We start from the raw sequence: 13,644 nt of genomic DNA, 5'->3' as shown, positions 1-13,644 counted from the left end.
CATAGCTTTCTCTATTCTGGATATTTTATATGAATGGAATCATGTAACGTGTGCTTTTTTTGTTTGGCTTCTTTGTGACTTTCCATGTTTTCAAGTTATCTCTGAGTTGGCATAAAATAATATATTTAAATAGCTTTATGAGGTATAATTTATACATAGCACAAAATTTGCCCATTACAGGTATACAATTCAGTAAGTTTTAGTAAATATATACAGTTGTGCAATGATCAGCATGATCCAGTTTTAAAACATTTCCATCACCTAAAAAGTGCCTGTATACTCTTTGGCGTCAATTCTCAATGCCATTTTAAGCCTCAGACAACCAATGATCTGCTTTCTGTTGCTATAATTTTTCCTTTCATAGACATTTCACATAAATAGAATCATATAATACCCAGCTTCTTACACCTCATGGAATATTTTTGAGATTCATCCATATTATTACATATAAAAGTAGTTTGTTCTTTTTTATTGCTGAGTAGTATTCCATCATATGGATATACATTTGATGGACATTGAGACTGATCCCAGTGATAGAACAAATTTCCTTCCACTAGAATGTACGCCCCAAGAGTACAGGGATAGTCGTGAGTTTTGTTCACTGCTATGTTCCCAGTTCCCAATATACAAAAGGTACTTCACTACCTATTTAGTGAAGGATGAATAACTTCATACAGATGTCACGTCTCTCCTAATTACTCTATGTACTCCAATAAAAATCCTAACAAGATTTTTCAAGGGTCTTGACAAGTTGATTCTAAGACGTATTTGGAAGAATAAAGAAAAAAACAAAAAAAGTACTGTAAAATGTTAAAGGACTTACCCTACAAGATAATAAGAATTACTGGAAAACCAAAGTAATTAAGGCTGCTTGGTTCGGTGGAAGGATAGACAAACAGATCAATGGAACAGAAAAAGAATTTAAACATACAGAATCTAGATGTACACAGAAAATATGATAAGACATAATGTTAAAACTGATTGGAGGAAAAGAGAATTAGCTATTCAGTAAATAATGCTGGGCATACCCATGTGGCAAAAAAGGAAAAAAGTTAAGTCACCAATACCAAAAGGGAAAAAAATATTCCCGGTATATTACAGGCCTAAATATGAAAGACAAAAATTTTAAATGTACAGAAGAAAATACAGATAGCTCTGTGTCAGAATGAATTTCTTAAGATAAACCACTTTGAAAATTATATATTTATTTATTCATGTGTGTGCCAGACTTCATTCTTAATGATAAAGGTTACATAGATTTTAAAAATACAACGGGGGCATTCCCGTCATGGCTCAGTGGTTAACGAATCCGACTAGGAACGATGAGGTTATGGGTTCAATTCCTGGCCTTGCTCAGTGGGTTATGGATCTGGCGTTACCATGAGCTGTGGTGTACACTGCAGATGAGGCTTGAATCCCGAGTTGCTGTGTCTCTGGCGTAGGCCGGTGGCTACAGCTCTGATTAGACCCCTAGCCTGGGAACCTCCATATGCTGCAGGAGCGGCCCTAGAAATGGCAAAAAGACAAACAAAAATAAATAAATAAATTAATTAATTAAAATACAATGGGAAATCTCTGTATCTTCTGCGTAATTTTTCTGTGGACCTAAAACTGCTCTAAAAAATAGAGTTTACTTTTGGAGTTCCTGTCATGCCTCAGTGGTTAATGAATCTGACTAGCATCCATGAGGACACAGGTTCGATCCCTGGACACGCTCAGTGGTTTAAAGATCCGGCATTTCTGTAAGCTGTGGGATAGGCCGCAGATGCAACTGGGTTCTGGTGTTGCTGTGGTGTGGTGTAGGCCAGCAGCTGTAGCTCCGATTTGACCCCTAGCCTGGGAACCTCCATATGCCACGAGTGCGGCCCTAAAAAGCAAAAAAAAAAAAAGTTAAAAAAAAAATAAAAAATAAAGTCTACTTTAAAAAAATACAGGAGTTCCTATCGTGGTGCAGTGGAAACGAATCTTAATTGTAACCATGAGGATGCCAGTTCGATCCCTGGCCTCACTCAGTGGGTCAGGGATCTGGCGTTGCCATGAACTGTGGTGTAGGTCACAGATGTGGCTTGGATCCCACATTGCTATGGCTGTGGCATAGGCCAGCAGCTACAGTTCTGATTGGACCCCTAGCCTGGGAACTTCCTTATGCTGTGGCTGTGGCCTTAAAAAGCAAAAAAAAAAAAAAAAGGAGACTTGGGAGAAAGATGAAAGCAACTACTGCCATTATGATACTACCATGAAACATAGCAGCCAAGATGGCTTGATTTACATATCCTCCAATTGGGGTTCCTCATCTGAACCACAGAAAATCATCTGAGGGACTATTTTCCCAGTTCTCTGAAGAATGGTACATTACTACTATCACTGCAGATGCACAGGAGAGAGGTTAATTCATTATACATAAAGGATTTTGTAGGGAATTAGGACTTGATTCTCTCTAGGAATCATACATGAGAAAGAAGAATGGATTGATAAGGCTTGTCCACAGGAGGTGGGCAGAGACCTCAGAGAGGGTGAAGTAAAACTGTGAACACAAATTTCTAACGGTAATGATATTTTAAAGATAACATACTATTCAAAGGCCCCAGTGATCATGCATCAGAATAAGAACTAAGACAAGAAGAAAAACTTATCAGAAGAAGGTCTCTGAATTATCGCATGATTTATACAACGTAGCATTATCATCATCATGATAGCAAACATTTTCAAAAGCCCTTACAATGTGCTGGATACTGTTACAGGATCTTTACAAATATTAACTGATTTATAACTCACATGACAAATCTATGAGGTAGGTACTATCATTATTCACATTTTACATTTAAGAAAACTGAAGCCCAGATGAGCAAGTAACTTGCTAAAAGTTATAGTCAACAGGTAATAGATTCAAACTAGGTTCTGATTCCAGAGTCTGAGCTCTGCTATATACTATGCTATCTATTGTCTGTAGACTAAATGTCTCACACGTGTGCCACTATTTTTCAAATATATATAGATGCGTCTATGATTAAAGAAAACACTGAACAATGTTTTTATTTCTTTTCTTTTTTAACTTTATGAATAATGTTTTTAATAATTTGCTTTTTATGTTATATTCTGCTCAACCAGCTGATTAATTTAAAAGTACAACTACCACCATGCTGCTTTCCTTTAAAAATTCCCTTAAAAGGCCCAACACAATGGATGATAATAAAAGACTCTTCCTGGGCTAACATTACGTTAAGTCTAAGTGATTATAGGTTCACAGTGGTAAATTCTGCTACAACTTTATCATTAATTTACCAGCATGCCTAAATTTTTTTCATGCCTAAGTTTTTAACCTTGTCTACACTGTTAACTGATGCACACTCAAAAGGAGATACAGCTTAGATATGCACCTGGCACTGGCTCTCAATAAATACATACTAGTTTTCATTGTCCCTCCCTTGATTCATAATTTGCTTTTTCTGCCTTGTTTCTTCCTACTCCAAATGTCCAATTTTCTTAAAAAAAATAACTCACTGCAAAGGAGATTTTTGTTAATCACTCTATTTCAAAAATATATGATAGTTCCCTCTTAGCTAAAGGACAAGGTAAAACAGGCTACAAGATACATTAGAACCTTCAATTCTGGAACCCATGTTATCCTTCCTCGTCTACTGCCTTCTTCTCCCCATGTTTACCTGTGCCCCCTCTTCAGCAGACCCTCTTCTTTCTCCAATCAAAAGTATACTTCAATGTCCCTGTGCCCTTCCTTAGGCCATCTGCTCTGCCTTGAATGCCTTTCCACAGCACTGCTACCTAGAAGTTTACTTTTCATTCTTCAAGGTGCAGCCAAATTTAGTTTCCTCTGACCACCCTGAGCTTCCTTGACCTGTGCTCTTACAGCAGTTTGTACCCAACCTCTATTTTTACTCCACTGTATTACAGTTACCTCTAAATGATACGCTGCTGAAGGACAGGGCCAATGCCTCATCTTTCTTAGAGGTTCCACAATCTAGGACAATGCTTAGCATGTTTAATTAATTAGGCAATGATTTGTAACTATCACAAGGATTCTAGTATCTGGGAGAAACTATTAGGACATGTGCCTAAGGCTGACAGAAAGGTCTGTACATTCTCTCAACATACTATGAAAAGTTTCATTCTGCATTTAAACTAGAAAAAAATATTAAAACTAGCCTCAAACTGACCTATAAAAATGTTTTTGTTAAATTAATATCTAAATTTCTATAGGGATTCAATATTTGTACAGTCTATAGATCAAAACTGATTTGACATTTAAAATTTTCCATTATAAGGAAATAATCTTTACTGCTTTGGCATGTCACTGTGGTCATACAGACCTTTCTTATGTTTTAAACTTATCTATTTTTTTTTACATTATACTATATACACTCTTCTTACTCTTCAGGAAAGCAGAATGAGAGCTTCGCTTTAACCAAGTAGCTTGAAAAACGACTGTGCTCTGAAAAATTCTCATGAGTCAAATATAATTTTTTTAATGGCCGTACCTGCAGCACATGGAAGTTCCTGGGCCAGAGATGGAATTCGAGCCACAACTATGAGCTACACCACAACTGTGGTATTGCTGGATCCTTTAATCCACTGCACCAGGCCAGAGGTTGAACTTGAACCTCTGCAGTAATCTAAGCCACTGCTGTTGGATTTTTACCCCGCTGTGCCACAGCGGGAACTCCTGAAGTAATTTTATATTTGGGAAAATAATCTATTGACAGTACTCTGTTCATAAAATTATTATATAGTTAATACATAATGATAATGTTGGTCCAAAAAGCATTTTTTAAGTATCTTGGAAAAATTTTTTCTTTCCCTTCAATGGGTTCATGAAATGTAAAATTGTAGGATTTCTTTCTATTTATATTTTTCTTTATTTTACAAGCTTACTATGGACCCATATTACTTTTATAATCAGAAAATGTCAAGTTTGCAGTTTTTAAAGTATCACATATCTCTCATGGTTTCATCCCAGTATATAAATAGTCTGACATGACTGAATTCTTATGTAAGAAGTACCAATAGTAGATTCAATGCTGGTTTCCTTTAATAAAAATGAACCAGTTTTCAAAACTCATATTTTTAGTGAGCCTAGAAAATAGGTTTATGCAAAAGGAAAGGGAATAAGCAAGCCAATATAATATTTATTCATTCCTGCCCTTTCTCTTCCAAAGAGCAAACACATTCATTCAAATTTCCCAACCTTGCTTCTTAGCTGCAGTAAAAATCTACATAGTAACACAAAAGTACAGGCCTTAAGGGAAAAGTTATTGAGAAAATACCTCACATTGGTGATATATTTTAAGCTGGGTAGAGGTCCATATTAAAATTAATTATAACTAATGTTTCTCTATGTCTACTCTAAATATGAAAAAGATCTTTAAAAAAAATTCCAACACTAATCCATACACACAAAGGTCTTCTTCAGTAAGCAAACTTAGTATTATTCAACTGCACAAAATAAAAATGAACAGATGCAAACATACATGCTGACAAGAATAAGAATCAAATTTCACTGTAAAATTATTTGATAAGGCTACGACTCCTTGTAATGCAATTTTCACAAAAATTTCATATCCAGATATTGGCTATTTTATTTCGTACAGATTTGTTTATCCTGAGACTAAATGAAGGCAACAGATGTACCTTCCCTCCCTGACCCCTACCTACTAACCCTTGACTAGGGCAGTTGCAGATTCTCTTAGCAAAGAGTGCTTTACACTAAACTAGGACCGTAGTTTTCTTTTACCCTTAAGGTAACCCTTTGGGAAAATGCTTTCCTGAATTAGTGTACGACCTCGGCACCATCGAATACCACCCCACTACGCGGACGAGTAAAGACATTTATTTGCAGATGCCTTCCTAGTTACGCTCTATTTTCCCTGATCATGCTCTACTTGCCCACCTGTACCATTAACAGCAAAAGAAAGGAGGACAGCAGCAGTGAGCAAATGGCAAGGATACAGTGAACAAGACTACTGTAACGCATTGCCAAGGTTTGTTTAAGAAAAACACCAAAGCAAGCCTCAACCAAGGTTCCTCCACCAGGAATGAAGGGATCCTTGCCCTGGGATCTTGGTAAAAATAAATTTCAAGGAAAATGTCCTATTTTCTAGAAATTAAACAAGTTAAAGAAAATTATAAGCTTGCCCCATCCCTCCACACCTCATGAAGCACTATGGGGGGTAGTGGAAATAACATTTAAGTGAGTAAAAAATAAACAAAAAGGACACTAACTTATGAATAAAATTGTTACTTAAGAAAGCCAAAGCAGGAGTTCCTGGTGTGGCTCGGTGGTAACAAACCCAACTGGTATCCATGACGATGTGGGTTCAAGCCCTGGCCTCAGTAGGTTAAGGATCCAGCACTGCCATGAGCTGTGATGTAGGTCGCCGACTAGGCTCAGATCCAGGGTTGCCGTGGCTGCAATGTAGGCCGGCAGCTGCAGCTCTGATTCAACTCCTAGCCTGGGAACTTCCATATGCTGTAGGTGAGGACTCCCCGGAGCCCGTCAAAAAAAAGCAAAAAACCAAAAAAAAAAAAACCAAAAACAAAAACAAAAAAAACCCCAAAGCATAGGTACAGTATATCTATAACAATACACTAGTATATATCCATACCTAAAGAATTACTAAAGAGAATAAGGGGAATTCTAACTATTTTGGTAATCTTACAGAAAATGCTAATGATTTAATTGATTTTTTTTAAAAGTTCTATACACTAATCCAAAAACTAGAAATAATCAGGTACATTTAGTTATGTTGGCCTAATTCTCAAATGGAAGTTATAGGAACACTCTTAATATAAAATAGGACCAACTATAGAGCAAGATGTTTAAGTCAAAGACCAGAGAGAGGGAGTTCCCGTCATGGCTCAGTGGCTAACAAACCCGATTAGCATCCATGAGGAAGCAGGTCTGATCCCTGGCTTCACTCAGTGGGTCAAGGATCCGGCATTGCCGTGAGTTGTGGTGTAGATGCAGACACAGCTCAGATCCTGTGTTGCTGTGGTGTAGGCTGGCAGCTGCAGCTCCGACTGGACCCCTAGCCTGGGAATGTCCATATGCCGCAGGTGCGGCCCTAAAAAGACAAAAAGACCAAAATAAAAGATAAAAAACGAAGACCAGAGAGAGGGAGTCTATTAAACTAGGGTAGGTGTTAGAAAAACTCCCTAACAGCCTGCTGTTATTGCTCAATCATATGCTTCTCAGCATGTTCTAAGAGCATTATCACTAGAAAAAGAATGTTGAGCTCATGTATCTAATTTTATTTCCACCCAAAATAAGTCATCCCTTTTCATCTAGGAAAAAAAAAAAACTAAGTGAATTAACATTAAAAAAAAAACATGGGCAATTACTATAAACTACTAAATATTTATTGATAAAGTATAAATAATTGGGAGCTTCTCTCTCACGAAGGTAGTATGAACAATATGGAAAAGTCTGACTCTTTGCAATACCAACTGTGCTCCCAATCCTTTCTGCCTGTGCTTTCTGGATGTATCTTCTCCTATTTTTAATTTCATGCACAAAATTAAAGTCTATTCATTTCCATTGTCAATAGCTTCCTTAAATTTACCTCCATCTAAGAATATATTACTATATATAGTGAAAGATCTGATCCAAGGTACAATTTCTAAGCTTAAGGAGCTCACAATATAGGCTGTAAGAAGCTGGAATCTGTAACATACATACTAAACTAGTATACTAAGATAATACGCTAGACGTGCCATATAAGTGGATACATACTCCTCTGGGAGTTTCAACACAGCAAAGACAGATGTAGACTACGGGGATATAGAGAAGGGAAAGTTTAGAGAAGTGTTGAGATTTGAGCTAGACGTTAAGGCATGGTAGAATTCACAAGAGCAGGGAAGCAGGGAATATTCTAGACTGCAGCAGCAAAAGGTGGGAATAAGGAAGAGAATATATGGCACACACTTCAGAGACAGACAATCAAAAACTAAGTACTATAGGAGTGTGGTCTCTATTTCATCTTTTTTCCTACTTTCAATATTCCCATGAGGTATGACATCCTCCCACTATTAACAGAGGCAGTGGGCAGCAGTACAGATTTTCACATCTGAGACTCACGATACTAAAACTGGTTTAGAAAGAAGGCAAGAAAATGATGGAGTAAACACTTACAACTTGCAAAATTTCAGTGGAGTAAGCACTTGCACTTTCAAATTTTCAGATGTTAGGTGATAAGGGCAGCAGTAATAGAAAGAAATACGCTTGACAAATAGGGAAGTTCAAACCTTCAAGCCAATTTTTTCAACAATATGGGACTCATTTTAGTCATATTGGCTTTGAAATGATAAACATCAAAATGCCTAGCCAGAGATGTGCGACTGAACTCAAGAGAGTTAAGTAAGGGCTTGGTAAATATTTGGGAGTCATCAGAATATGGACGACAGGGGTATTGAAAAAAAGACAGAGGATGAGTGGGAAGTATGTCTGTCCATCCATGGCAGAGGCAACAGAAGCAAGGGGTCAGAGAGGTAGGTAGGGCTATGACTATCTAGGAGAATGCAAGCCAAGAAATCTGTAACTAGTGCAGGAAGGACCAATGGATTTGGCCTTAAGATTATTCCTGGTCTGGGGAGAAAAATTAAGCACAGCAGCATGGGCGAACAGGAAAATAAATAGCATTTCTGAAAGGACAGGAAGGGGGAAAAGGACCACAAAAGGAGCAAAAATAGAGAAAAATAGGTCGGGAGCTAGAGCGGCAGCAACAGAAAAAAAAAAAAAAAGTATTTTAAAACTGGTGAGCGCTATACGCAGATAGCCTGATGTGAAGATAGAAGTCAGAGAAGAAGGAGCATGATGATCAAGAGTAACAAGGAGACGGCAGTTTTATGTAGAATAATACTATTAACTGGAACACGTACTGAACTCTTAGCCTGTGACAATCACTCTCAGGTACTTTACAGCAAACTCTTCCCTGTTACAGAAGAGAAAACTAACGTGTAGAGGGGTTAAATTTCTCACTTAGAATCACAAACCTCGAAAGAGCAAAAACCAGGAACTGAATTCAAGTTTCTCTGATATCAAGTCATTCTTAGAAACTTCTATGCTAAAATGATGAAAGCATACATATGAGGGTGAATTCCTAAATATTTGTTGACCACTCTGAAGAAAATGTTAATAAAATTGTACATATGCAGATTAAGGTAGGAAAGAACGTGGGTCTACCTTTTCCCTGTAACAACAGTAAGACGTGCACACCATAAACATTTGAGACAGAATGGCCTTTTACGGTTTTGCTGCCCTTGGGCCACTTTAGGCCTAACTTCTGCATAGAACTTGATGAACTAGCAGTATATCTCACAAGAGTTAACAGTGCCCATCTCAGAATTTGAAAATAATAGTTGGTTTGGTCTCCAAGAAAAAAAAAATACTGAACTGTTTAAGTTTTCAAGATGGTATTCATGGAGATCATTAGTTAATTTAGAAATTAATTATGTGGTAGTTTCCTATTTTAACTGAATTAAGAATCTACATAAATGTTAAAAAAGAACTAGTCTTTTGACACTTGGGTCACATCTAAAGAGGCTCGAAAGTTTGGTTTCTCTGCTTGAGATATGAGCTTACATAATCACTATCTGACTTTATAAACATGGAGAAAAGGAGGACACTTAGGAAAGCCACGTTTGGATGAGGCAGACAGACAGACACTTATTGATAGGTCAAAGTTCCCTTCTGTCACCCGACACCTTCATTTTGGCATTTTTCATTAGCACCTACATTAGAAAGTGGTATCAAAAAGAAACACTGAAGTTCTTTGATTCTGAAATTTATTAATTATGTTTAAGATAAATGTAACAAATATAATTCTTTATATTTATTAATAAGCTTTAGTAGAATGCCTTCTGCCAGAGAAATCAGAAAATAAGCACTAGGAGTTGAAGTCAGTTACAGATCTTAATTACCCGTGTTATTCCTAGTCTGTGCCTTATTACCAATGGGTAAATCAAAGTTAACCCAATAAGTGATGAAATATACTTATTACCACCTTCAGGTAAGTTGTCCTGCTTCAGAAAATTGAAAATAATCATTGAACTGAAAAGTTTTAATTACTCGTCAGTGTCAATTACCCATGTCATTCTTAGTCTAGTGTCTTCATTCACTACCATGGATAATACAAAGATACCTGTACTCAGCTGGTATGAGTAATGAATCTACTAATGCAAAGCTTTAATCCAGTGTTCTTTTCCAATGAACTTTATGCTCAACCACTACAACCCGGCCTGTACTACCCATGCTCTAAGACACCTTCTACTTACAGCACCTTATGCAAAAAAATTCAACAATTTAGACTTCCTCTGCCAAACATATGTTTTGGATTCAGCAAAGCTTAAAACTAAACATATACCTTACCATCACCACTAAGTAAAGAAGGACAAACATACAACAAAGAAATTTTAACTGTAACAAAACTTCTATAAATACAAGAAATCAAATATTCAAGGACAGGTCAACTAGCCTGAAAAAAATAATGCAAATTTTAGTGTTCTTCCAAATTGGCTATTTAAAAGTCACATCCTCAAAAGATGTAGTAGTGAAAACCCATAGATTGTTTTACAAATAATAAAATATTGTCTACTGTAAAAATCTTTGTACTTTCAAACATTATCTGACTAAATTTAGAAGCTGTCCAATATTGTATCAGTAACTATCTCTATCCAGATTGAGAAAACTTTTCTAGATTATTTTATCTTCCATTCTTAAAGCTATTTTCAGCAACAACTGCTTAAGGTCGATATGACTCTTTTGCATTTCTCAGGAAGCTCAAAAATAATGTAATTGAGGCAACTATTCCCTATGTTACTAACACAAAGAGAAATATATTAGTGATGGTCTCCTGACTTTGCATCAAAAATTCCAATATATACACATTTAAGTGCAATAGCAGAATGAACTTCTAACAAGAAGTCTCTCTCTCCCTGTGGCTTCTTCCTCAATCCCTCAATAAATCATTTCCCCCACCCTACCACAGTCCACCTGACAGACAATCTCTGGTGAATGTGCTACATGAAAACAAAATAATGGATCTAACAATTTCAGAGCTTTCGTCTATTGGAAACTACCAGGACAAAGAAATCCAACATACAAGTAACGTTAAGAAATGCCCATCTATGAGCCCTTACTGGCAACTGCTATCAATGCTTCGACATCCAACATCCTGTATGTGCTGGTGCAGCATTCAAGAAACAGTGCCCCAATAACATGGTCACATGCATTGCTTATTGCTCTAAATGCAACACTGCCCAATTTTCTATATTTTTAATGTTTGAAGTACCTCTTTTGTGCCATTTCCCAATCAGAAACTGAGGTTTTATTGTCCTTTCCCATTTGTAAAATGAAGCTACTTTAACACTGCACATAGTGAAAATAAATTAAATCTCTTTATGCCAAAGTTTAAGATATCCTGGCTACTAAGCAACTTATAAAAGGCTATTTTAAATTGTTCCATAACGTTTCCTGCCCTATCAGTATTATGAGAGAGAGTCTCATAACACTAGGTCCACTAGCGAACAAAATCTCACATCCATGAAAAAGCAATTTGCGTTTTCATGATGATGATGATGATGATGATTTCACTCATTTAATTTCACTGGTGTAATAATATTTATATCGTAAGTCATTCAAACTTAACCTTTAAGGATATAATATGTAGATAAATATCATCCTAAAATACTTTAAAAACTAGAAATTTATGTCAAAAAATACTGCTTTATCATTGTAGTGTAATCTTTGCAGGCCAGAATTAGGTGAGAAATAATCATTCTGCAAAAGATAAATATTTATATCACATAAATAATAGGTATTCCCTTGACCTACTCATCAACACCACAACCATCACATAGTAAATGACCCCATACAATTAAAATAATCCTCCTAAATCAGAAACAGAACACTGAATGTTATAGTTCACATACCTGAACCTCGCTTGTTCTCTGTTTAATAGTATCTTCTTTTTCCTTAAGGTCCTGTTCCACATTATTCTTTTCCCTAGAAGACCAGCAAACAATGCAAGAATATTTGAGAACATCAGCTACAGCCGGTATGCTTATCCATCCTCCTAATCCTGAATCGCTTTTTAAATACATAGTGAAACATTCAATTTTTAAATGCAGGGCAGATTTTTCTACCCTCTTTTAATTATTTATGGAATAGAAATCAATATAAGCTCTGTTTGTAAAAAAAAAATCGCTTTCTCACTAAAATGTGGTGAAAAGAGAATAGATTAAAAAAGGAAGAGGAGAAAAATAATCAATGAAACACTCAGGTTTCTCTGATCTCACTGTTGCTATGGAAATGCTGTCCAATGAAAATTGCTGGTGAAAAAAAGGAGGGGTTGCATCAGCTCTATAAGCTTAACCCTTAAGTACCACTGTCAAGTGAAATGAAAATGGCTAAGAGAAACAGTCAACAATATTAAGGAAAAGGACATTTACTGAAGTGTTAATTTCCCCTTAAATCACTTGTGAACACCAATTTTAGAATGAAACAGCAGAGAAAATAGAAAAGATTGTCAATGCACAGGCCATTTGCTCTACTAAACACCACATCTGCTCAAAAGCTATTTTAGGACCACCTATCAATACCAACTGATCAAATATATAAAACAATGTATACTAAAAAAGAATCATCAGCATTTATCTCTATTCCTCAGATCAAACATGCTAGGATCCACTTTTACTTGGACACTCATGTAAAATCTTATGTGCTTCCATAAGCGCTGGATTCCTAGTGAATGAATCTTAAGCAAACTTAGATTCAGAATTACAAAACAGGTTTTTTTTTTTTTGATGTAATAAATTTAAATGCTCATTTATATTGAAGTCTCTTCCCATCCCACTCACCCACACACTTCTCCCTTTACTTTCTTTTCTTTTCCACAAAATAAGAGAAAAAGCCGTAGAATTCTATAGCAATACATTTCTGAGGTGGGGGATAGGTAAAAGGCAGCATCATGAAGGACGGCGGCGGCATTCAAGAAGTTCTCCAGACTAGTACTAGAGTTTCTTTTGAGAGCTTCATGACTGTATTTCAGCTTTGTCCCAAACATAACCCAAAGCCAAGCTCAGGCTCCATTAAGCGGAGGTATAAAAGTGAGAAAATTATACCAAAGGACATATTTAAGAGACAACTGCATGCTACATTTATATTTCTCATCTTTTTAAGGTGAGATTTTATTTATTTATTTATTTTTTGCCATTTTCTTGGGCCACTCCCTCGGCATGTGGAGGTTCCCAGGCTAGGGGTCTAATCGGAGCTGTAGCCACCAGCCTACGCCAGAGCCACAGCAACGCGGGATCCGAGCCGCGTCTGCAATCTTTACCACAGCTCACGGCAACGCTGGATCCTTAACCCACTGAGCAAGGCCAGGGATCGAACCTGCAACTTCATAGTTCCTAGTCGGATTCGTTAACCACTGAGCCACGATGGGAACTCCATAAGGTGAGATTTTAAATACAGACAAAACTCAACTTGTTTTGGATATGTAGGTGCAATGTTCTTAAGATTTGTATGGGAGAAAAAAAAGTACAGTAACAAAGCATTTGTATACTGTTACTTTACTTTCAACACTTGAGATGGCTTCGTCACATGAGTCAAAATGTTGGTCAAGATCTTGTGGA

The 13,644-nt window shown here is 36.6% G+C and overlaps 1 protein-coding gene across 4 annotated transcripts in view; it reads right to left on the bottom strand.

The window, feature by feature from the left end:
• The window catches only part of EPS15 (epidermal growth factor receptor pathway substrate 15), a 140,660-nt gene that overhangs the window by 44,680 nt on the left and 82,336 nt on the right, over nt 1-13,644 (bottom strand). For all 4 annotated transcript variants that reach the window (XM_047789128.1, XM_047789130.1, XM_047789132.1 and 1 more), the window contains exon 13: nt 11,941-12,013. In XM_047789128.1, coding sequence (XP_047645084.1) covers nt 11,941-12,013 — 73 coding nt within the window. The remainder of the gene's footprint in view (nt 1-11,940; nt 12,014-13,644) is intronic.

This window comes from Phacochoerus africanus, chromosome 8 (genome assembly GCF_016906955.1).
Source record: "Phacochoerus africanus isolate WHEZ1 chromosome 8, ROS_Pafr_v1, whole genome shotgun sequence".
Taxonomy (NCBI): domain Eukaryota; kingdom Metazoa; phylum Chordata; class Mammalia; order Artiodactyla; family Suidae; genus Phacochoerus; species Phacochoerus africanus.
Note: the sequence above shows the minus strand (reverse complement) of the source record. Positions and strands in the feature narration are given on the sequence as shown.